The sequence below is a fragment of the Ascaphus truei genome, chromosome 3 (genome assembly GCF_040206685.1).
Source record: "Ascaphus truei isolate aAscTru1 chromosome 3, aAscTru1.hap1, whole genome shotgun sequence".
Taxonomy (NCBI): Eukaryota; Metazoa; Chordata; class Amphibia; order Anura; family Ascaphidae; genus Ascaphus; species Ascaphus truei.
The window spans coordinates 20205746-20230701 of record NC_134485.1 but is presented as its reverse complement, the minus strand read 5'-3'; the positions used below and the strand labels follow the sequence as shown (position 1 = coordinate 20230701).

General features: G+C 44.7%; 1 protein-coding gene across 4 annotated transcripts in view; it reads right to left on the bottom strand.

Moving 5' to 3' along the window:
- The window catches only part of DSCAM (DS cell adhesion molecule), a 587331-nt gene that overhangs the window by 122542 nt on the left and 439833 nt on the right, over positions 1-24956 (bottom strand). For all 4 annotated transcript variants that reach the window (XM_075593710.1, XM_075593712.1, XM_075593711.1 and 1 more), the window contains exon 21: positions 7406-7559. In XM_075593710.1, the coding sequence (XP_075449825.1) occupies positions 7406-7559 (154 nt within the window). The remainder of the gene's footprint in view (positions 1-7405; positions 7560-24956) is intronic.

Sequence of the window (24956 nt, the reverse complement as noted above, 5' to 3'; positions counted from 1 at the left end):
TATTAAGTCTGCAGCGGACCTTCTCGGACCACCACGTACTGTAGTGCGTGATTCTAGCTGGTACATGATCGGATAACGGCCGCTGCATAAGTATGTTCTTCACACACAAGCAAATGGGGGTTGTTTTCCCCCAAAACAACACAAAGGACAATGAATGGAAATATTAATTGGCATAAAATACTGTACTTGGATAACGTAGGACAGTGCATTTTAAGTTAACAGCACCAATATGTTTTGCATGGAAGATAAGTCTACTAAATGGGCTTATATGTGTACTTTTCTAGTCAATTCTGTATTCTGCACACTATAATAAACACACAATATAAAACATCTTGGCCTTGTGAAAAGGAAATGATTCCCACCTTATTCATGCTAGACATTATCACAACAACTCATTGAATGCAATGTCACATTTTTCACATAGCTTTGGGAAAAATGTAGATACCGATTAAACTTGAATAGTAGCCATTCTAGTTTTAACGTTTGACTATGTTTCAATAAAATGCAATTGCTAGTTTATAGCCCATCAACTGTAATTCATACAATGTCACTGAGAGAAGAAATATACTGCCACACTGCTAAATTAGAACTCAATGAATGCAGTCATGATCCAAATCTTTACTAATTGCCTGTACAGTACACGTCAGTCAAAATATTTAAGCTGAGCTTAAAAATGAGAATTTTGTGCACATACGAACCATTATGTAAAGTGGTGCCTGGTGCCTTACCTACTGAGTAACTACTGTGTGTATGTGGATTTCTTAGTCTTTTATTTTATTTTTATGATATAGTTGTATGTAATGGTGCATTCCCAAAATCAACCATAATCAAAATACTTGCAACAAGGAATTGCGCTCGTACTGTCCGTAATATTTTGTATCCGTTTTTCTTTAAACACTGCAATCCCCTTGCTGCTGTGAGCGGAGCTCCTCCCCAAGCCCTCCTATATGGGACTACCCATGCGGGGAGTCTCAGACAAACGAAAAAGCAAAATGCGCACAAAGCGCACCAGGGATTAGTGCATGGGCTCACTAAATGGAGTGTGCTGATAATAAAAACACATAATATATAAAGTGTCAAACAAATTTATTAAGCAAGTCAATTGACCCCATAACATAAAAACAAAATAAACCACAGGGAATAGGAAACTCTCTCCAAACGCTAGAGACCCAATCCTTCCCAGTGATCACACACTTCAAAACATAGAATGAGTGCAATAGCGCTAGACCAGAATGGTCACAGTTACAACAAGGCTACTCCCTATCTATTAGTGACCTCTGACAGGGTATTGTATCAGAGAGATGATGGCTGCTATTTAATCTCCCAGAATCCCTTGCTCGGCCCCCGCTTATTTATTATTAGCTGAAAATCAATGACATACAAAATGGTAGAAAAATGTATTATAAATCATACGACTGGGAGAGAAGGTACAGTATAACCCCAATGCATTTCTCCCTGTGGGATTTCTCGAGGGCTTACATATCAGCATACTACACCCCCTAACCTTATAAAGAAGGGGGGTGCATCACATGACTAGTTCACACCTAACAAATCATAATGTTACTATATGGGCACCTTATTTTAATAAGGCAGATATTTACATCAACAAAAACTCCTTGTATTCTATTTCGCCATTTAAACCATGTGGTTTTAAAGTATCAAGTGTTATTATTCAAGAAGCTTCTCTCCTTGTGAACACATCCACATGTCCCAAAAAGCTTTTCTTTCTGGTCATTTTTTCAGATTATTGACCCACTCCCCCCTCCCCCCAGGGCCATATGTCCCAATATCTAATACTGTCAAAGTCAACCAAGATGCATCACCATCATATTTCTCTAGCTCTGTACATGTGAGCTGTAGCATACTGTATGTCATATTTTTTTCTATCACCTCAGACTCTTAGAGAACAACCTAGTCAAAGCAAAGCTAGGCCCCCTAAGAATGTCTTCCAAATTAGGCTTCCCCTTCACTGTTTATGTCCATTAAACCAGCGTGGACAGGTTTAACATCATCAGGAAAAGACAGACAACTTCAAAGACCTGAATATCATCAGCACCTCTCCCCCCCCCTCCCCCCCCCTGCTGCTTGTGTCTGTTTGTTGCACAGCGGTCTTCACTTCACCTCAGACTCTCTCAGGCCATGGTTTGAAATGGCGCACATGCGCGCGATGCCAGAACAAGCACGTGCAGACCAGTGAAGACGCACACAGTGCCCGCGACCGCGTGCACGAACGCATTGTCCAGGTGCACGATTTTTTTCAAAATATTTCCAAAATTGGTTTTCCGGCGCGCCGGCCGCATCACGTGAGCGGTTTAGCCAATGGGGGGCGAACCGCTCGCGTGACGTTACGGCCACGTCTCCCTGATGCCTCCAGCCGGCAGTGCAGGTTTCGTACGCGCACTGCCAGCTCTACTATAAACAAGGCCTCAGAAATAACAACGGAGTTGCCACAAAGGCGACAGCTAAGGGGTGTCAGCGATTGCTAATGTTACCGGAGCTGTTGTTGTTGAGCTTGGGTAAAATATCTCAGATATAAAATTAAGCATTTCCATCTTCTTACATGCCACAGCTCTCTCGCTGCTCACACAAACACAGCTCTCTCCCACACAGCTCTCTCCCACACACAGCTCTCTCCCACACACAGCTCTCTCCCACACACAGCTCTCTCTCACACACAGCTCTCTCCCCACACACAGCTCTCTCCCCACACACAGCTCTCTCCCCACACACAGCTCTCTCCCCACACACAGCTCTCTCCCCACACACAGCTCTCTCCCCACACACAGCTCTCTCCCCACACACAGCTCTCTCCCACACACAGCTCTCTCCCACACACACAGCTCTCTCCCCACACACAGCTCTCTCTCCCACACACAGCTCTCTCCCACACACAGCTCTCTCCCACACACAGCTCTCTCCCACACACAGCTCTCTCCCCACACACAGCTCTCTCTCACACACAGCTCTCTCTCACACACAGCTCTCTCCCCACACACAGCTCTCTCCCCACACACAGCTCTCTCCCCACACACAGCTCTCTCCCACACACAGCTCTCTCCCACACACACAGCTCTCTCCCCACACACAGCTCTCTCTCCCACACACAGCTCTCTCCCACACACAGCTCTCTCCCACACACAGCTCTCTCCCACACACAGCTCTCTCTCACACACAGCTCTCTCCCACACACAGCTCTCTCCCCACACACAGCTCTCTCCCAAACACAGCTCTCTCCCCACAAACAGCTCTCTCCCCACACACAGCTCTCTCCCCACACACAGCTCTCTCCCCACTCACAGCTCTCTCCCACACACACAGCTCTCTCCCCACACACAGCTCTCTCCCACACACAGCTCTCTCCCACACACAGCTCTCTCCCACACACAGCTCTCTCCCCACACACAGCTCTCTCTCACACACAGCTCTCTCCCCACACACAGCTCTCTCCCCACACACAGCTCTCTCCCACACACAGCTCTCTCCCACACACACAGCTCTCTCCCCACACACAGCTCTCTCCCACACACACAGCTCTCTCCCACACACAGCTCTCTCTCACACACAGCTCTCTCCCACACACAGCTCTCTCCCCACACACAGCTCTCTCCCCACACACAGCTCTCTCCCACACACAGCTCTCTCCCACACACACAGCTCTCTCCCCACACACAGCTCTCTCTCCCACACACAGCTCTCTCCCACACACAGCTCTCTCCCACACACAGCTCTCTCTCACACACAGCTCTCTCCCACACACAGCTCTCTCCCCACACACAGCTCTCTCCCAAACACAGCTCTCTCCCCACAAACAGCTCTCTCCCCACACACAGCTCTCTCCCCACACACAGCTCTCTCCCCACTCACAGCTCTCTCCCACACACACAGCTCTCTCCCCACACACAGCTCTCTCTCACACACACAGCTCTCTCCCACACACAGCTCTCTCCCACACACAGCTCTCTCCCCACACACAGCTCTCTCTCACACACAGCTCTCTCCCCACACACAGCTCTCTCCCCACACACAGCTCTCTCCCCACACACAGCTCTCTCCCCACACACAGCTCTCTCCCACACACACAGCTCTCTCCCCACACACAGCTCTCTCCCACACACACAGCTCTCTCCCACACACACAGCTCTCTCCCACACACAGCTCTCTCCCCACACACAGCTCTCTCCCACACACACAGCTCTCTTCCCACACACAGCTCTCTCCCACACACACAGCTCTCTCCCACACACAGCTCTCTCCCACACACAGCTCTCTCCCCACACACAGCTCTCTCCCCACACACAGCTCTCTCCCCACACACAGCTCTCTCCCCACACACAGCTCTCTCCCCACACACAGCTCTCTCCCCACACACAGCTCTCTCCCACACACAGCTCTCTCCCACACACACACAGCTCTCTCCCACACACACACAGCTCTCTCCCACACACACAGCTCTCTCCCCACACACAGCTCTCTCCCACACACAGCTCTCTCCCCACACACAGCTCTCTCCCCACACACAGCTCTCTCCCACACACAGCTCTCTCTCACACACAGCTCTCTCTCACACACAGCTCTCTCTCACACACAGCTCTCTCCCACACACAGCTCTCTCCCACACACAGCTCTCTCCCCACACACAGCTCTCTCCCCACACACAGCTCTCTCCCCACACACAGCTCTCTCCCCACACACAGCTTTCTCCCCACACACAGCTCTCTCCCACACACAGCTCTCTCCCACACACAGCTCTCTCTCACACACAGCTCTCTCTCACACACCGCTCTCTCCCACACACCGCTCTCTCCCACACACCGCTCTCTCCCACACACAGCTCTCTCCCACACACAGCTCTCTCCCACACACAGCTCTCTCCCACACACACAGCTCTCTCCCACACACACAGCTCTCTCCCACACACACAGCTCTCTCCCACACACAGCTCTCTCCCACACACAGCTCTCTCCCACACACAGCTCTCTCCCACACACAGCTCTCTCCCACACACAGCTCTCTCCCACACACAGCTCTCTCCCACACACACAGCTCTCGCAGCTCTCACGCAGCTCTCGCAGCTCTCACGCAGCTCTCTCCCACACACAGCTCTCTCCCACACACAGCTCTCTCCCACACACAGCTCTCTCCCACACACACAGCTCTCTCCCATACACACAACTCTCTCCCACACACAGCTCTCTCCCACACACAGCTCTCTCCCACACACAGCTCTCTCCCACACACACAGCTCTCTCCCACACACAGCTCTCTCCCACACACACAGCTCTCTCCCACACACACAGCTCTCGCAGCTCTCACGCAGCTCTCGCTCTCTTTCTGCAATCTCATTTTCTTCACCCCCAACTCCTTCAAATAACAAGCAGCTATTCATGACGCACCAATCTTTTCTCCCCCTGTATCCCCTGTCTCCACTTACCCTTCCTTAGGCTGCGGTCCCAGTAATGTCTGTGACACGCGCGCCCGGCGGGGGGTGGGGGGGAGGGGGACGGCGCGTGTCACAGCGCTAACCGCGATCTGCGGTCTGTGAGGAGGAGAATCTTGCGACGGGAGGGGGCGTGGTCGGGGATTTGCGGGGGAGTGGCCATTATGTCACGCGGCTGGTTCGCCCTCATTGGGTGAACCGCCGGTGGGGGCGTGGCCACGCCTCCGTCTCTAGGAGTAATCTCAATTTTATTGAGTTGTGAAAAACCCTGCCGCACGGCGCGGCTGCACCTTCTGCGTGACGGTGCGTAGTGGGCCCAGCCCCATTGAGGGGCGGTGCTTACACGCACAGTGCACGCCGCGCCGCGCGCACAGGCTGTACTGGGACCGCAGCCTTAGGCCTCGGATATAGTGGCTCACGCGCGGCGGACCTAATGGTGTCGCACGTGCCTGTCGGCCTGAGCGATCAGTGGCATGAGACCCACAGCGACGCGAAGGCGTGGCATCACGAGGCAGGTTAGCCTTCATTGGCTGAACCGCTCACGTGACCCGGCCATCGCGCTACAAAAGCAAAAAAAATTGTCTCCTAAAAAATCTGACGTACCGTCGCGCTTAAATGCGCGCTCTATGGCCGCCCCAATTGAGGTGCAGTCTTTTGTTTGCGCCACACATTATGGACGCTGCCTTGGTGCCGGGCTCTCCTTCCCTATGGGACCAATGTATGTTATTGTATTGTTTCTGTCCTACAACCTTGCTGTACTGTGCTGCAGAATATGCTGGCGTGTTATAAATAAATAATAATAATAATCTAGGTGTTCATATATCCCAGGGAGCACATTCACGTGTCTCAGATAAGTCTGCAACCCTGTCTTTCCCCATTATCTCCTCACAAACAGTGCTTCCACTGCAGCCAGGGATTCTGGGTAATGACATGCAAATGAGCCCCGTGTATCACTAAAAGAATATAAAAACACGGACACCTGCAAGAATTATTAAACATAAAAGTTAATTTTACATAGTTGCATACCAAATGTTTGTTTTTTTGTGTAATAAACCCCATGAGAAGCCGGATCTTCTTTACTCAAACGTGATCGAAACACTTATCCTTTTCTGAGGTAATGGAAAAACCTCACTAAACACTGCCCGATATTTTTTATATTGTCCTGTCAATAAGACACAAAGCTTTGGGTGCATGTGTCAGGGACACTTACAGTACTGAATATATTAACTTATGTGGGGAAATGGCACTAAAGGGCCTCCCTATCGTGGTGCTCGACAAGAACACGTTTTCTCATTTCGAGAATATATTGGCAGTTTATGTATTTTTCATTTGAGGGATATAATGATATAAATAAGTTCCTTCATTACTTTCCGTTTAGGAAGTACCAGGTCAGCCAGTTTCTCACATGGGGAATACTTCACCGACTTCTCATTTAGGGAACGTATCCGTTTATTTTAGGTCTACGGAAATGACTTTTTACCGACCCCCACTTTGACGTCCCCACGGTTGATCCATCCTTTGGGAAATATTTCCATCCAGGTTTAGTCGACTTCCTTCCTTCATCACATCATATTGTACCATAGTGTCGTCTCAACACGCTGTTCATCATTTGTTTACTCACTCACAGTTCGTTAATAATTTATGCATAACGGAGGATGGACAGCTCATAAAAAGAGGTGGATACATTCCTCTGATGTAAACGTTGAGCATATATATTGTTTTTAGTTTAAAGGTCATATACGTAGTGAAAATTGAGAGCAGTTGCTTTCTCATTTGCCTGTGGTTCATCTTCCAATGGGATTCTCTTCCTTTAGCAATGACGCGTTTCACAAACAGTATAACGTGTCAGATAAGTCACAAACTCTCGTTTTTTATACAACTTGGTTGAAACATGAATATCTTGTCAGTTAAAGTATTAACAATGAATGTTTATTACTTTAAAACCTTAAATTGTTATTATGTATTTACCTTTAGCCACTGGTTCAACTGTAATTGTGTCACTGCTGTTGCCTCTGCCTGCAGCAGTCACTGCTACCACCCAGACACTGTATTGTCTGTTTCGGCTCAAGTTGGGTATCCTGTAGAAAAAGGAGTCGGGGGCAGCCTCAAATTCGCTGATTACCTGTGAGGAGAGAGGCACAATTTACAGTTTATAAATTCGGGCGCGTTCAATAATTTAGACTCTCCAAAATGATAACATAAAACAAATAATTCACAATATTATAGGAGCTTAACTTTCCTTCGGTTATAAAGTGTTTTATGTTCCACTGATTTTCCAATATTATGGCACTAACCACGTGTGTTTTAAACAATAAATCTACATTTCCACTAGACCAGAAATGGAAAGAAAGCCATCTTGTATTAGTATCTAGAAAGCAGCAAAGTACATCAAGAAGGGTGGGGGGCCGTGTTGGTCCTTTCTTCCATGTAGTAACAAAGAAGGGAGAGGGAGTAGATTGTATGACATGTTCTAGTAGACCAACAAGTAGTTTCTAACATATCAACTACTTGTTGGTCCGATAAAAGGTATCATAGCACATGCTCCCTCTCCCTCCTGTGTTACTGCAAAGTACACTGACATTCGTTACTTGTCCCTTTGGTGTATCCTTCTTATAGAATAGAACAAAGCTGTACATTTTCCACCTTTTCCTACCGAAATGTGTTACATGACCATAGTTAGGAATGGGCCAGATTTGTGCTTTTCCAGATGAAGCAGAATAATTACAAATTAATTTTGATACTCTATAGAAGGGCCGACACCAATAAATATATATTTTATCCTGCTTTGGCCTTCGAAAAATCCTTACAAATAAGCAACAAAACAACTCACACTCACACAGACCCTCCGTTTATGTCCACATAGACCACCCTCCATCCCCAAATAATTAGGATATTTGACTTTACCACAATGAGGCAGAAAGGGTCAAAATATCCTGAAGGGAAAGAAGTAGTCTCTTCTTCCTTTCAACTGCACAGCTTATAGGCGCGGAACTGCAGGCTGTGTGAGGCACCGCCCACTACCTGTCGCTCACCACTGGGGCATCAATTCTTGCGCTCCACAAATCCTTGTGCTTACATTTACGTGCAGGGCATTGTGGGAACGCAAGAATCGAGGCCCAGGCGGTGAATGACACGCACACTGCCTTCACACAGCCTGCAGCTCTGCGTCTTTAAGCCGCACAGAAGTTAGATGAAGCTGCTTGCCCACACATCTGTGTTTCCAGGCCTTCAAATATCCTTGACAGTTTATTTGATATCCTGTAATCCCGTTTGTTGCCCAAAAATCTTCAAAGAAAAGGATGTAATCCATGACAACGGCAGCCCTTCTCTATCGCCTGCCATAATTAAGAGGGGAATTTTTACTCAAATGCTAAGCTAAAGGAAAGAAACAAGAGTGTAGAATGTGATGGAAACGTCATTCTTATAAGCACAATATTAAAATCTCTTATCAGAATTTCTTCCCACATTCTTCAAATGTTACAGTACGTTCAAATAAACAGCTCAAACTGTAGCTGATACCCCGGCATAGCTAATTCTGTATCACCTACAGTACAACTTTCTTCTCATCTAAAAGCTCTACACTGCTCTGTGTTTCCTATTATATACTTCTATATATTATGTACTCATTGTTTTTTGTTGTCACAATGCACATACAGTATATACAAAATCATAGATTGTAAGCTCAGCTGGAACTGTGTCTGTAACCTTTCCTGTGTGTTGCGTACACAGCACTACACTGTAATTGTGAAGCGCTTTTGGGTCCCGTTGGCCGTTTCAACAGCCACTTCTTATCGGTCCTACTCTTAAGCTCTATGCGTTCCTTTACAAACCGCAGTCCCACCACTAACATGTGGGTGTTTGTTATAATGGACAGAAAAAAAGGCATGGAGATCTTGTGAAGCGTTTTACACGTAACGCAGCAAAAATACTTATGTGATTGTTCTTAGAGTGGCTTCAGTGCTCTTATGTAGTTATTCATGCGCCTGAATGACAAACAATATATTTATTAGATTAACGGAACCATTGGTGCACTTTTAAGGAGGCACTGTAGCACAGATAATTATGTATGATTACTTACGTGTTCTACCACTGTTCTATTTGATTGGGACACTTTTTTCAGTAGAAATGGGCTAACCGTGTAAAACTAATATCGGTTTAATAAAAAAAAAATATTTAGAATTCCCATTTTTTGGAGGTCAAGTTCAAATTACTTATTAACATCCATGAATGTCCACACCGGAACTTTGCTTTATAATGATGGATTTTCTTGGCCTCTTTTATATATATATATATCTTAATTTAAACAAAGGTTCCCCGGACTAGATTTCAGATTTGTTTTTTTTTGTTTTTTAAATGCCGGGTCCGACTAGAAGAAGGTCACAACGTCTTTCCTGATTATGTTGTAACGTTCTACTGACCGCAGGAGTGAACACTTGCCCCGAGGCCATTTGTATCTACCAAGCAGGTCTTCTTGCACGGTTGTCAGACCTGCTTGGTGATCCGGAACCCCGGGTCAGCTGAGGAATGCTTTAGCAGAAGAAAAAATTGTGAGCAGCGTAGACTGCTGCTTAAAGATATAGATGTTTGAGCTGAATGTCCAGTGTTTTGATTTTCACCCAAGCTCAGTTTTCACTTAACATTGGTAAAACCCTTTTACCACTGGTCAGGACAGCTTGGCTAAAGTACATAGAGACAACACCTTTCTTATCCAGCATCCTCTCCCTGTTTACATTATCCCCATTCGTCTACTTCATGGGGACACATCCAGAAGTTTGAATTACATGCATATTTCATTGTTTTACATACATGCATAGATATACATTGATGGAGGCCGGTCGATTGCTGGGTGACTCTGCCTCCTACATTCCCTTGCAGGATGATCCCACATCACAATATCAGGTGTTGCTGAAACAACATTTGCTTTCAGCCTTGGAGGAGGGTATTCTCAGTAAGACTGAGTACAAATTTCTTTATTCTGATCACCCCCGCACACCCATTTTCTATCATTTACCCAAGGTCCACAAGTCTCTGGCGGACCCCCCTGGGAGACCTATTATCTCGGGGATCGGGTCGATGACGTCCGGCCTATCCCAATATGTTGATTACTATCTTCAACCCTTCGTAGCCAAGCTCAGGTCACATATTAGGGATACGCTGCATGTCATCGACTCGATCTCTGAGATCAAATGGAAGCCCAATTATTTGTGGGCTACATGTGACGTGTCATCATTGTACACGTCAATAGATCATTCCAGGGGGGTGAGTGCCATTGACTTCTGGCTCAACACGGATCCCTCTATTCCTACTATTCACAAAGTTTTCTTATTAGATAGCATTAAGTTTATTCTCACTCACAACTATTTTTCTTTTGAGGAACTTTTCTACCTACAAATCTGTGGAACGGCCATGGGTACGAGGTTTGCCCCCAGCTATGCCAATCTCTTTATGGGATATTGGGAAGAAACAGCTATTTGGCCCAACCCAAAGCTGGGGCGGGCCTTGTATACTATGGTCGTTTCATCGATGATGTTATTATTATTTGGGAGGGTGATATCACTGTTTTTTCCAATGTCCTCACTTCCTTCAATCACAATGCCATGGGCTTGAAATTTACATTTGAAATTAGTTCTACATCTGTGGTATTTCTGGATCTGGTTTTAACTGCAGACCCAGAAGGTAATATCATTACCACCACATATTTCAAGCCTGTTGCAGTGAACAATTATGTTCATGCTTCAAGCAACCATCATGCACAGTGGCTTAAAAGCATCCCCCTGGGACAGTTTCATCGTCTCAAAAGGAACTGTTCCAGGGACAGTGACTTTGGTCACCAATCCAAAGAACTGAGTGAAAAGTTTCTGCTGAAGGGTTATAACCCTGACCTGGTATCTGACTCTCTCAAAAAGGTGATGTTATCTGACAGCATAGGTAATGAAGATTGGAAGGTAGAATCGCCAAAGCCCCAAAAAAATGCACCATCAGCTCACCAAGTGGAGGGCTAAAAAAGTTTTAATAAGACTACATAAAATGAAAATAAGGAAACAAACAAAAAACTAATACATAACAACCCTAGGGTTTGTTTCCTTATTTTCATTTTATGTAGTCTTATTAAAACTTTTTTAGCCCTCCACTTGGTGAGCTGATGGTGCATTTTTTTGGGGCTTTGGCGATTCTACCTTCCAATCTTCATTACCTATGCTGTCGTTGCTTGATTGGAGAGACGCGCTGAGGATCTGAGGGTACGTGGGTGTTGGCGTTCACTACATTCTCCCCCGTGAAATCACGTGTCTACAGAGGAGAGGAAGATTTTCCGGACCGACCGGACGTGCTATGACGCACTTCCGGCACTCGGGAACTCCACGCCAGAGATGAGAGACCGTGCAGTGGATTTCCAGGACGTTTTCGTCTATGCTGCAAACAGGGCTGCGTTATGAGGAGTGCTACAAGAGGGATCCATAGAGGTACCGACATAGTCTCTCTATTTTCTCAGGATCTCAGGTAGCGTTTTTCCATTGGAACTCCCTTTCCCTAACACGCAGTTCACAGTATCTTCTCCATCTACATTAACATTCGTGTTACACCCACGTTTTTGATTCCCCTCGTTGCTTACCTCAGCAGCCTACACATATATTATATCATTGTCTATTTATTGGAACTCTCTGTTAGAGCTGTGAGTAGCGTTACCACTGACCGATGTTATCTGACAGGTCATCATTACTTAAAAAGTGTATTATCAAAAATAAAAATACAAGATATAATACTCCAAGAAATGGATCACTACAAGTAGATGGGGTTTCTAGGTTTATTACGACTTTTAACCAATCCCACAGATCCATACAGGGCATATTAAATACCCATTGGAGTATTTTGAAATGTGATCCCCATTTGGGGAATATTATTCCTGAGAAGATCCCCATTGTATATAGGAAAGCTAAAAACATCAAAAACATTCTAGCTCCAAGCAAACTTAAACCTACGGTTGCGGCTGCCGGTGCCACCTCAGTGAACCTTATTGGCAATCACATATGTGGCAGGGGCCGTTGCATCACGTGCAAACATCTTATTACCAATATGGAGTTTGCCTCCCTTCACAAAGATGAACGACATAATGTGAGGGGCAATATTAATTGCCTCAGTACATTTGTCGTTTATTTAATACAATGTGGATACGGCCTCCAATATGTAGGTCGCACCACTGGCCCCTTAGTACCAGATTCCTGGAGCACAGGAGGAATGTGATAAATGGTGTCAGTACCCATAGTTTACCAAGACATTTTTTTAACAAACACAATATGGATCCAGAATCCTTAAAAATTATGGGTATTGAACACATTCCTCTTAGTGAATCAGGAGGGGACCGCTTCAAAACACTTTGTAGAAGGGAGACCTTTTGGATACACTGGTTGCGGACACTCACCCCCGGTGGTCTAAATAAATGGTTAGATACCAGTACTCTGGTATAGGTCTGCCTTTACATCTTGGGTGTAGTTTCTCTGAGTTAATCTCTGCTGTTTCTTTTTGCCAACCCCCTCTTTTCACCTATTCCATCCAATGTAGCCTATCCCCCCCCTCCCCTTTTTCCCCTCTTCCCCCTCCCCCTTGTCCCCTCCCTTATCCCCCCCCCCCCTTTTTCCTTCCCTCACAAAATCGTGTGGACATTTTAGATTAATTTTTTACAATTTTTAAATTTTTAAATTTTCATTTACTGTGGTTTGCGTGTTATCACACTAGTATAATTAGAATTGAGAGTTTGGTCCTCTATATTTCTATATATATACTTAACTATTGTCCTAGGATAATATATTATATAATTGTTTAATATAAGATTTTTTATAAAGATATATTTGATTAACTATAATAGAAGTTAAACGGTTTTTAAGTAAGTGGAATAAAATTGTTGCTTATGCAATTTGCACTAAATAGTGTAACACATTATATATTTTTAAGTTGTTTTGTATTGTATAATTTTTACATATATTTTACATATATTTCTTATATATCTCTTCCCTATATTTTGGTATTTCAACAACTATATAGTGTATGCTATACTCATTGAGGCAGTGTGTGTATATATATCATTATCTTGTGTCATAGCACTGTTATGTTACTGGAGAGTCTATTTATCCCATGAATCATTTATACCTTTAGAACAATTTATATAACAAATAGTTAACTTGAACTGCTTTGGGTAAATTAAACTATACAAGCCCTTAGCTACGATCAGATTTAGGGGTGGGACTTTCATTTGGTCCATCAACCAATCAAACTTGGGACCCTCCAATACTTAAACACTGTTAATCTTGTTCAGGGACATTCCCTTTGATAAAGTTGCATTTGTTGCGACGAAACGCGTCAGGGACGTAAAATACGACACTACGTCATCACGTTGTGTGCTCCTTTACGGCCGAGGAGCACATGCAGTGAATTCAAGGCCAACTCTGATACCAAATGACTTTGGAAGATTTCAAGTGAACCGGAGGGACAGCGCTGTTTGAGTGACCTATTCCAGCGAATCTTGGACTCCCTGCTGCAGTTTGGACATGCCTGGTGGTGATTATATATCACATACTGCTTAATATATACCTTTACCTTGTGAGTGTTTTTAATCCCTCCATCCACCCTTGCCCAACATTAAATGTTACAGTGTTACACTATGGGGCGTGCGCTCTGTTTTGTTTTTATATATATATATATATATATATATATATATATATATATATATATATAAAATAAAAAAGGGCACCCCCTAGTGCATTATCTTCACAGTAGGAAGATGATAAATTTATTTATAAAAGTAGATGGTAGGCAATGCACACTTACAAGAAATAAATATGCAAAGTTTACATAAAAGGTGTCTTTAAAGAGCCTCGAATAGCCAGCCGGTAGATGAAAAATGGGGACACAACCAACTCGCTGCGATCACCATGGGCAAATAGCGTCTCTCATAATACAGACAGCTTGTGATGATCAGTCGATGGTACAGCCCAGGCTTAACCGCGGGGTCCTCACGCGACAACAGGCAAACGAAAGGCACCTATAAAGTTCAATGGAAGTCTGTCCAATGATAGCGCGGAAGTATCGCGAGAATACAGTGACGTCAGCCCTACGCGTTTCGTCAGCGACTGCGGGGCACGAGGGGTTGTAATGGCCCCCGCGCTCTTCCCCGAGGCATTTAAATTAAATGCCGGGGGACCGCGCAAAGTCTTTTCAACCTCAACTTACTGGGATTCAGCCAGCTTCTTGTCACGTCGCCATGACAACGCAGCATCAAATGACGCTGTGGGGTCATGTGACATGCACATCATCATGGAAAGGCGCGTCGAATTACGCTGCGGGGTCATTTGACGCCAGGTCACTGGGGAGGGAGGACACGAGCTCTGGAGCCGTCACACAGGGGGGGTGCAACAAAACAACTTTGTGCACCCCTGCTCTACATCATGAGGGGGCGGCTATGTGACCATATTAGGTAATCTACGTCATAAAGTGGGCCAGATAGTACATGTAACATGGTCCAGGCCCCTTGATGGTGTGCATGACAGAATATTGTCATGTAGTCTCCTCCAGAAGTAGAAAGCCATATTCAAGGGGTTGGCAAGCCCTGCGAGAAGATACTGCAGACGGGGACAGAGACAGCCGTGCAGCACATCTAGAAGGCTCTTATCGGTTTTCTCTACCCAGCAGATGGCCCAAAAGGATTAGGGTTAATCCTCACTGGCCGCTTATTGTCCTCAGGCCGCTGCCACTGCGGTGAACACGCCACCGAGAACAATAAGCTTTACTACATCCGTATAGCATATACGCATTCATTGCAATATGGGAGAATCCTGCCACACACTAGAAAGCATCATTAGAGCAGCCCCGAGAGACGAAGGACCCCCATTAAATATGCGGTAATTTTCCTCGCAATGTACAAGAGTCCAGCTCAGTCCCCTTGCATGGGATAAAGTCCTCTACAAACACAGAGAAGACAGCTTCACAGTATGCTGAATACAGCGACATGTTATAAAGTGACATGTATTGACCACCTCAGTGCCTGGCGGAGGCAGGAACACATTGCTTTGCACTACCACGAGAAGGAGTTAAAATGATGGTAGTGTGAGAACAATGTAGTTTGTAGTACAACTCCTTTCTTAAACTCTTTGGTAAACGATCCCAAAGGTGTGATGGTACAGTTGGTAAACTTGGTACATCTGTAGAAAATTAGACTAGTATCATGCCAATGCACAGGTAGGGATAAAGAGCAAAGAAGGGTGGGGTAACTGTGTTGGTCCTTTCTTCCAGGAAGCAACAAAGAAGGGAGAGGGAGTAGGGGTATGACACATTTTAGTGGCACAACAAGTAGTTATGTTACCAGCGTTCGCACTTCTCAGTAGGGTAACTCGATGAAGGACCCCGAGAGGTTCGAAAGGTTGTAAGGAGCGGATCAGTGAGTAAATTCACGGACTCTGGCACAGAGTTTGAAGCAGGGGAACCTGGTTCAATTCCCGGTGTCGGCTTCTTTTTGACCTTGGGCAAGTCACTTTATCTCCCTGTGCCTCAGGCACCAAAACATAGATTGTAAGCTCCACGGGGCAGGGACCTGTGCCTGCAAAATGTCTCTGTAAAGCGCTGCGTAAAACTAGCAGCGCTATACAAGAACAAACTATAATTATTATAACATAACTACTTGTTTGTCCAATAAAAGGGATCATACCCCCTTCTCCCTCTCCCTCCTTTGCTACTACTGGGGTTAAATAGTGAGACTAAAGCGGGAAGGTGCAGTATGTGAGAATTTACACATACCGTATCATTATAATACGAATATAAAGTAACATCTTCTATTACTCCACAAAACCGTTCCAATTAAGGGATTTCTGATTCAAAAAGGGGTCAAATCAATGCAAAAGTACCTCGGCACGGGGGAAGTGCATATATTGGCAATATTTCTTAATGTCATTTTTAAGCCATAAAACTCAACCTGGGATTTTGATAAATAGCCCTGAGCTGTGCACAGCGGGTAAGAAAATTACTGGATTAATGACAAAAAAGCAAAACACATTGCAGTTTTCTAAAAACATGTAGAAGGTTAACTACAAACCTGGGATAAAGCCAACTTCTAAGTAACTGATGCTGTAAACTCACACCCGCAATTACACCTACACATCACCTCCAGTTTTTGCAGAAATGCTTTATTAAAAATCCTCTGTGTGCCCCGAGCAATATATCTTACATTTCAAATATCACTATAAAATATCTCATTAAAAAAAATGAAAGGTTTGTTCTTATACAATTTTGACATGTGATTAATAGTAGTAGGCTCAACCTGGGAAGCAGATCATGATGAAAAATGTAATTACCGTTTGTGAGTCTAACGGTTTTCACTTTGTCTACTCCAGCACGCCTGCCTTTTGTAGGATTACAAAAAACGAGAGTTGATTTTTCAGCGTGGGGGTCAAATAAGCGAACCCAAGTTCAACAAAAAGATGCATGCCACAATGAGAATTGTATATACACTTCCACATCTCTAATACCACTTCTACCCTGATTAGATATGGTTTCTAAACTACAGTGTATAACCAACACGAGTCCGTCGAAATAATGGGGGGTTCCATTTGGGTGGCTTGAGCAATGGGGCAAGTAATAGGGTCTATTAGAGAGTGACCTACTTTATTCAATATTCTTAGGCAGTTTGAAGATTGAAGACAGAACTCAAATTTCAACGTGCTTTTTCCAACACTGTTTTACTTTGCTTTATTCTTGATTAGATCACAGACGTTGAAATGATAGTGCAGAGAGCTTGATGTAGCAGAACTTTGACTACATCGTTGAAGTTAAAATATCTAAACCAGTGGTTCCCAACCATATTCTCAGGGACTCCATATGCATAGAATGTTGGGGTGGTTGCCTTAGAAACTGGTGTGGTCGGGAGAGGTTTGGGAACCACTGATTTAAATGGACAATTAACCACATGGAGTGCTTTACTAGACCTCAATCATATAATCATCTTTTTGGCCTTGAAATGTGCCGTAGTGGACAAATTGCACGACTATCTGTACAATCCAACCAGAGAGCTAAGGAAGGAATTACATGCAACCTCTTTGAAAAGTAAATGGCCTATTTGATGTGATCCACCATATATCTACTATTTGTATATGTAAGTAACAACTTTGGACAAATACACTTTTTATTTTGTGTGCTATGCGAAATTATTATATGCAGCTGTGATAATATGTTGAAGACGTTTTACACACTCCTTCCTGCCGAAACAACTCACTGTTAACAGATTGAAAAACTGGGTCACAAAACACCCTGCTGCCTTATTAAACCACCGAACTTCAATCCAACCCAAGTCCATCAAAATAGCATGAATTAAGTCCAAAGACTTGAACAACACGATGTCATGACCCCAAAATGCGAAGCAATAATCAGAGGCTTCCTATTCTTAACAAGCACCAACAATTTTAACAACCAATGGTCCCCTTTGTCGAACCGCAGCCCGCTTTCCAGCCCAAAGAACATGTGTGACGCAGAGTAGCCATTCGTCCATGGCAGCCTAAAGCACAACAAGGAAAACAAAATGTGGTTGGTTAATTGGCTAGCCTAACACACCTTCAGTGGGTGGGGTTAGTTAATTGATAACCTAACAAACCTGGTGGGTGTCCCTATTTAAACAGAGGCTTCTAACGAATCCTGAGCTTGCGTGTACTGATTGATCTGTGTGGTTGATTGAAGTGCTGGTTGGGTAAAGTGTGTGCAGTTAGAACCAGAAGGAAAGGGAAGTACTGGGTATACTAGCAGGGGTGGCTGTTTTTGGGGAGTGTGCAGTGGGTTAATCTATTTTTAAAGTGTGCTGTAATATGAATCCTGTAACTTTTTTTTCCCTTTCTCCTGCCTGAGGCAGAGTGGGTGTGGTTGGTTAATTGGCTGGCCTAACACACCTGCAGTGGGTGGGGTTAGTTAATTGATAACCTAACACACCTGGTGGGTGTACCTATTTAAACAGAGGCTTCTAACGAATCCTGAGCTTGCGTGTACTGATTGATCTGTGAGGTTGATTGAAGTGCTGGTTGGTTAAAGTGTGTGCAGTTAGAACCAGAAGGAGTTTGAACAAGGAAGCGGTTAAACAAGGTATAGTTTATTGAAGTACAGATTACTGTTAATATTTCTAAACTTCATAGTTGCTAGAATGAGCAGGATTGAAAATGCCACTCAATGCACATCTTGCCACATGTATGTGCACTTGGAACAGCTGTTCCAAGGAGCATACCACTGTGAAAAGTGTGAGCGGGTGGTCTCTTTAGAATCAGAGATTGCTGATTTGAAGAGGCAACTTGCAATATTGACGGACATTGACAATCTGAAAGTGAATTAGAGCTCACTGAGCAGGCCCTTGCTTCGACTAGTGGTGCAGATGGTGGCGCTGTTAGTGAGGAGCAGGTAGGTAGCTTAGTTGCTGTTAGTGAGGAGCAGGTAGGTAGCTGGGTGACAGTTAGAAGGGGAAGCAAGGGCAATAGGGAGAGGCAGGTCGTTTCTGAGCTGACACATCCCAATAGATTTGCCATGTTGAGTGAAGATATTGGGAATGTTGGGGCAGAAATGGCAAGGCTGGGGGAGACTAATTCCTCTAGCAGCCAGGGGCATAGTTCTCCAGCACAGTGGGGACCTAGGATGCTCAGATACAAAGAAAAATTGTGGTGGTAGGGGACTCCATTATTAAGAAGGTAGATAGGGCAATCTGTTGCCAGGACCGCATGAACCGAACAGTTTGTAGTCTCCCGGGTGCTCGGGTTCGGCACATTGCGGATCGGGAATACAGATTGTTGGGGGGGGGGGGGGGGAGGGGGGATTGACCCGGCGGTCTTGGTACATGTTGGCACCAATGACAAAGTTAGAGAAAGATGGAGGGTCCTAAAAAATGATTACAGGGATCTAGGCCAAAAGCTTAAGGCAAGGACCTCCAAGGTAGTATTTTCTGAAATATTACCAGTGCCATGCGCTACCGCAGGGAGACAGTCAGAGATCAGGGAGGTTAATGCATGGCTAAGAAAGTGGTGCAGGAAGGAGGGGTTTGGATTTTTAGAGCACTGGGACTCCTTTTCTGAGAGGTGACATCTATATTCTAGGGACGGATTGCACCTCAATGAAGAGGGATCTTCTGTGCTAGGGGGGAGAATGCTAAAAAGGTTGGAGGAGATTTTAAACTAGGATGGAGGGGGGATGGGAATGAAACAGATAATGAACTAAATGGAATAGATGAGGATACAAGGTGGTATGGAGGTAGAATGGGGGCAAGTGCAAGTTTGACAAGCAGTGAGATACCCATAGTAAATAGAGATAATACTAGAAAACTTCTAAAGACTAAACCAAGTGGGAGCAGAAAGGAAGGAGCAGATAAGATAATAGTACAGGCTGAAAAGAAACTGAAATGCATGCTTGCTAATGCAAGAAGCCTGACAGATAAAATGGGGGAGCTTGAATTAATAGCTACAAGGGAGCAGTATGATATCATAGGCATTACTGAAACATGGTGGGATGAAACTCATGACTGGACAGTTAATTTAGAGGGTTATTCTCTTTTACGGAAGGATCGAACATATAGAAGGGGAGGTGGAGTATGTCTATATGTTAAACCGGATCTAAAACCTATTATAAGGGATGATGTCTATGAAGGGAATGATGAAAATGTAGAGACCTTGTGGATAGAAATTAGCAGTGGAAGTAAAAGTATAAAGAAAATGTTTGTGGGAATATGCTATAAACCACCAAATATCTGTGAGTTTGAGGAAGCTAAAAAACTTTTGCAAATGGACAAGGCATCAAAATTGGGTCATGTTTGCATAATGGGGGATTTTAATTATCCAGACATAGACTGGGGCAATGAGTTACAACAAATGTAGCGTTACAACAAAAGGAAATAGGTTTTTGGGGGTGCTTAAAGATAATTATATGACCCAAATTATTGAGGAACCAACAAGGAGAGGGGCAGTTCTGGATTTGGTCATATCAAACAATGTAGAAGTAACAAATATTCAAGTCCTGGAACATTTGGGTAACAGTGATCATAACGTGGTCTCATTTGAAATAAATTATCAAAAAACAGATTACTTGGGTTCAACAAAGACCTTCAACTTTGGAAAGGCAGATTTTAATAAACTGAGGTCTAATCTTGTAGTAATACAATGGGAAGATGTTTTTGCAGGGAAAAATGTAGAAGATAAATGGGCAGTCTTTAAAACATAGTTAGAAAAGCACACTTATCAGTGTATACCCTTGGGTAATAAGTATGTAATGGATTTTCTGGCCTGACCAGACCCACCCAATCTCACATTGGCACCTGTGATCTAACCAGTCCCCATTACATGGTCGTGTCTGGTGGTGCACCTGTTGGCAACAGGACTCCTGAGTCTCCTGCATGATGTTATTCGAGGATTGACACACCGGACAGGCAGCTGAGGTAGTGTGCTTGAGTCCTACCTATATCCAGTGCAGCACCTCCACCTCATCCGGATCTCTGCGTCCGCAAGGAGATGGTACTGATGAGGAACTCCTTTTGATGGTGCCTTCCGCTGGAGAGTAACTTCACACTCAAGCAGTGGGGTTGTCTTTGAACAGGGCATCTTTATTGTTGTATAGGGCAGCTGCCCCTCACAGCTAGCAGTCTAGCCGCTCATCTCTCTGCTGCACTCCATTAGGAAGGTTCCTTCTCCTCTAATAGAGTTGCTCTCCACCTCTCCCCTCAGGGAGATTTACCAGCTTGTCTGTCTGCTTTTAGCTACATAGACTCACAGCTCTTGCATCAGCCTCTGCAACACTGTTGCAGACCTCCACATGACTCTCCTGAACAGAGTCAGAATACCAACAGGAACTGAACTGAACTGCTAACTTTAGGCAATGCTGTGTCCTATATCACCTCCAGAAACAGACACCCTCTGTGTCACTTCCTTTGGGACATATGACACCTGTTGCAGGGTACATGCAACTACACACGTGGGTTTCTTGACAAGGCTTATTTATTTAGCCTTGCAAAATATACAGCACACAAAACAAAAATAGCTTTTCATCAGCAACAAAAGGAAAATGGCTTTTCTTCAGCAGACAGACAAAAACAGTTTCTCTTTAGCATGGCAGTTGCCCTTTTCTATGCAGGGGACAGACAGTTCACAATTCATCTACTTTGTTAATCAGACCTTGTACCAGGGAATCTCTCAGCAGCTTACTCCTCTCTGCTCAACCGACCGCCTCCAAGTGTCTACAGCCTGGGTTTAAACACACCTTGATTAGGTAGCTGGGATCCAACTAATTGTCCTGAGGTTCCCAGCTGAATTAACCTAGTCGGTGCTGCACTGCAGACTAGACATAGGTTTTCCAGGCATATAACTGGTGGCTTTTGTTTACCCTGTCACATTCCTCCCCTGTTAGTGTGTGGCTGGGACTACGCACGGCTGAAGCCCGACCATCCACCCCTTCTCTAGAAAAGAAGTCAGCATTTGCGTTCTCTTTTCCAGGCCTATGCTGAATCTCAAATGAGAAGGGTTGGAGGGCCATATACCACCTAGTCAATCTAGCATTGGAATCCTTCATGCTATTTAACCACTTCAGTGGAGCATGATCCATCACCAAAGTAAAATGGACTCCTGTCAGGTAATGCCTCAAACCCTCGATTGCCCACTTTACTGCGAGGCACTCTTTCTCAATCACTGAGTAGTTTTTTTCCCTTGGGAACAATTTCCTACTCAGGAAAAGGATAGGATGTTCAACTCCCTCAAATTGTTGTGACAACACTGCCCCTAGCCCTATCTCTGGTGCATCTGTTTGCACTATAAAAGGGCTGTTTAAGTCTGGGCTTCTAAGGATGGGACCCTCTGATAGACACCTTTTTATGTCCTCAAAGGCTCTCTGACAATCCCTTGACCACACCACTTGATTAGGGGCACACTTCCGAATAGTTGGGGATGAACCGCCAGTAGTACCCTGCTAAACCCAGCAGAGAGCGTACCTGTGTTTTTGTTTGGGGGCTCGGAACTTCTTTCAGGGCAGCTACCTTGTCGGCTAGTGGCCTTACTTTTCCACCTCCCACTGCATACCCTAAGTATTTGGTTTCCGCTTTACCCAAGGCACATTTCTTAGGGTTGGCTGTGAGTCCTGCCTCTCTTAGAGATTTGAGGACCGCTTTCAGCCTATTTAGATGGGCCCGCCAGTGTCTACTATAAATGACAATGTCATCTAGGTAGGCTGCGGCATAAGTCCTATGGAGCCTCAGTACCTTATCCATGAGTCTCTGAAATGTGGCTGGGGCTCCATGCAGTCCAAATGGCATTGTCACAAACTGGTATAAACCCATGGGAGTGGCAAAGGCTGTTTTGCATTTGGACTTTTCCTCTAAGGGTATTTGCCAGGATCCTTTTGTCCAGTCCAACGTGGATATATATTCCGCGTTACCAAGGGCGTCAACTAATTCGTCCACCCTTGGCATCGGATATGCGTCAAACTTGGATACCGCATTGACCTTTCGGAGGTCCACACAAAATCTTACCTTCCCATCGGGTTTAGGGACCATAATTAGTGGACTACACCACTCACTGCATGATTCCTCAATCACTCCTAAGTGTAACATTTCTTGTACCTCCTTCTCTACCAGAGCCCTACGACTTTCAGGCAACCTATAAGGACGGGAACGACCCCTACTTTTTAACTTGTTTATTAATGACCTTGAGGTTGGGATCGAGAGCAAAGTCTCCATCTTTGCTGATGATACTTAATTGTGTAAGGTAATAGAATCAGAGCAGGATGTAATTTCTCTTCAGAAGGACTTGGGGAGACTGGAAACGTGGGCAGGTAAATGGCAAATGAGGTTTAATACAGATAAATGTAAGGTTATGCATTTGGGATGCAAGAATAAAAAGGCGACTTACAAATTAAATGGAGATATATTGGGGGAATCCTTGATGGAGAAGGATTTAGGAGTACTTGTAGACAGCAGGCTTAGCAATAGTGCCCAATGTCATGCAGTAGCTGCAAAGGAAAACAAGATCTTATCTTGCATCAAACGGGCAATGGATGGAAGGGAAGTAAACATAATTATGCCCCTTTACAAAGCATTAGTAAGACCACACCTTGAATATGGAGTACAATTTTGGGCACCAATCCTAAGAAAAGACATTATGGAACTAGAGAGAGTGCAGAGAAGAGCCACCAAATTAATAAAGGGGATGGACATTCTAACTTATGAGGAGAGGCTAGCTAAATTAGATTTATTTACATTAGAAAAGAGGTGTCTAAGAGGGGATATGATAACTATATACAAATATATTCAGGGACAATACAAGGAGCTTTCAAAAGAACTATTCATCCCATAGGCAGTACAAAGGACTCAGGGCCATCCCTTAAGGTTGGAGGAAAGGAAATTTCACGAGCAACAAAGGAAAGGGTTCTTTACAGTAAGGGCAGTTAAAATGTGGAATTCATTACCCGTGGAGACTGTGATGGCAGATACAATAGATTTGTTCAAAAAAAGGTTGGACATCTTTTTAGATGGGAAAGGTATACAGGGATATACCAAATAAGTATACATGGGAAGGATGTTGATCCAGGGATTAATCCGATTGCCAATTCTTGGAGTCAGGAAGGAATTAATTTTTCCCCTTAACAGGGTTTTTTGTTTGCCTTCCTCTGGATCAATAAGTAAGTATAGATATAGGATAAAGTATCTGTTGTCTAAATTTAGCATAGGTTGAACTTGATGGACGTATGTCTTTTTTCAACCTCATCTACTATGTAACTATGTAACTATGTAAAGCAATCCCCTTAACTGCCTAAATGACTTAAAGGTGAACATAACAGCAACAACGGTCTGCCTACCATCTTCCAACCCAGCGAACACATCGGCGCCCATAGCTAACCGGGCATTCTCCACAGCTGTCCAGCAAGAAAATATTTCTATATACTACAAATCTGTATCGAACTGGAGTCAGAATTCAGGTCACTGAATTGAGAACACCACGCCAGATCTCCACCTCAGCTGGTAAATGCAACCCCAAAGGGCTGTGACATATGAATACGTATCCATAAAAGAACCATCAGAAACTCTACCTGCCTCAGCCAGGACCACTGAGGAACAGGCAGTGCAAACAGAGCCTCAGCACCCAAGACACATGCAGTCCCAACAGTAACTTGTTTCCCACCCAGGCAAGAACTGGTCTGGGCCACAAAATCTGTGACTCATCCATGCTGCTATCATGCCAGGAGACACACCAGCCCCAGGCATAGGAGTGCACTCAATTGGACCGCCGTAGGACTCCTCAAGTGGCTCTACAGAGCTACCAAAATGCCACCCAATAGCGTCGCTAAATCTCCCGCTCCTGGGCCCCCAGGCAGTGATTCACACACAAGGGGTTCAACCACAGCTGGTGATGCTAGTCTAGCTACCTCCCTTCCAGCAGCCACTATTTTGCTGAAGAACGTGTTCAGGGGCCGCTCCCCCAACTCACCCACCTGACCCCCCGCTACCGGGTGAACCCCATAAACCTTGACTCCAACACCA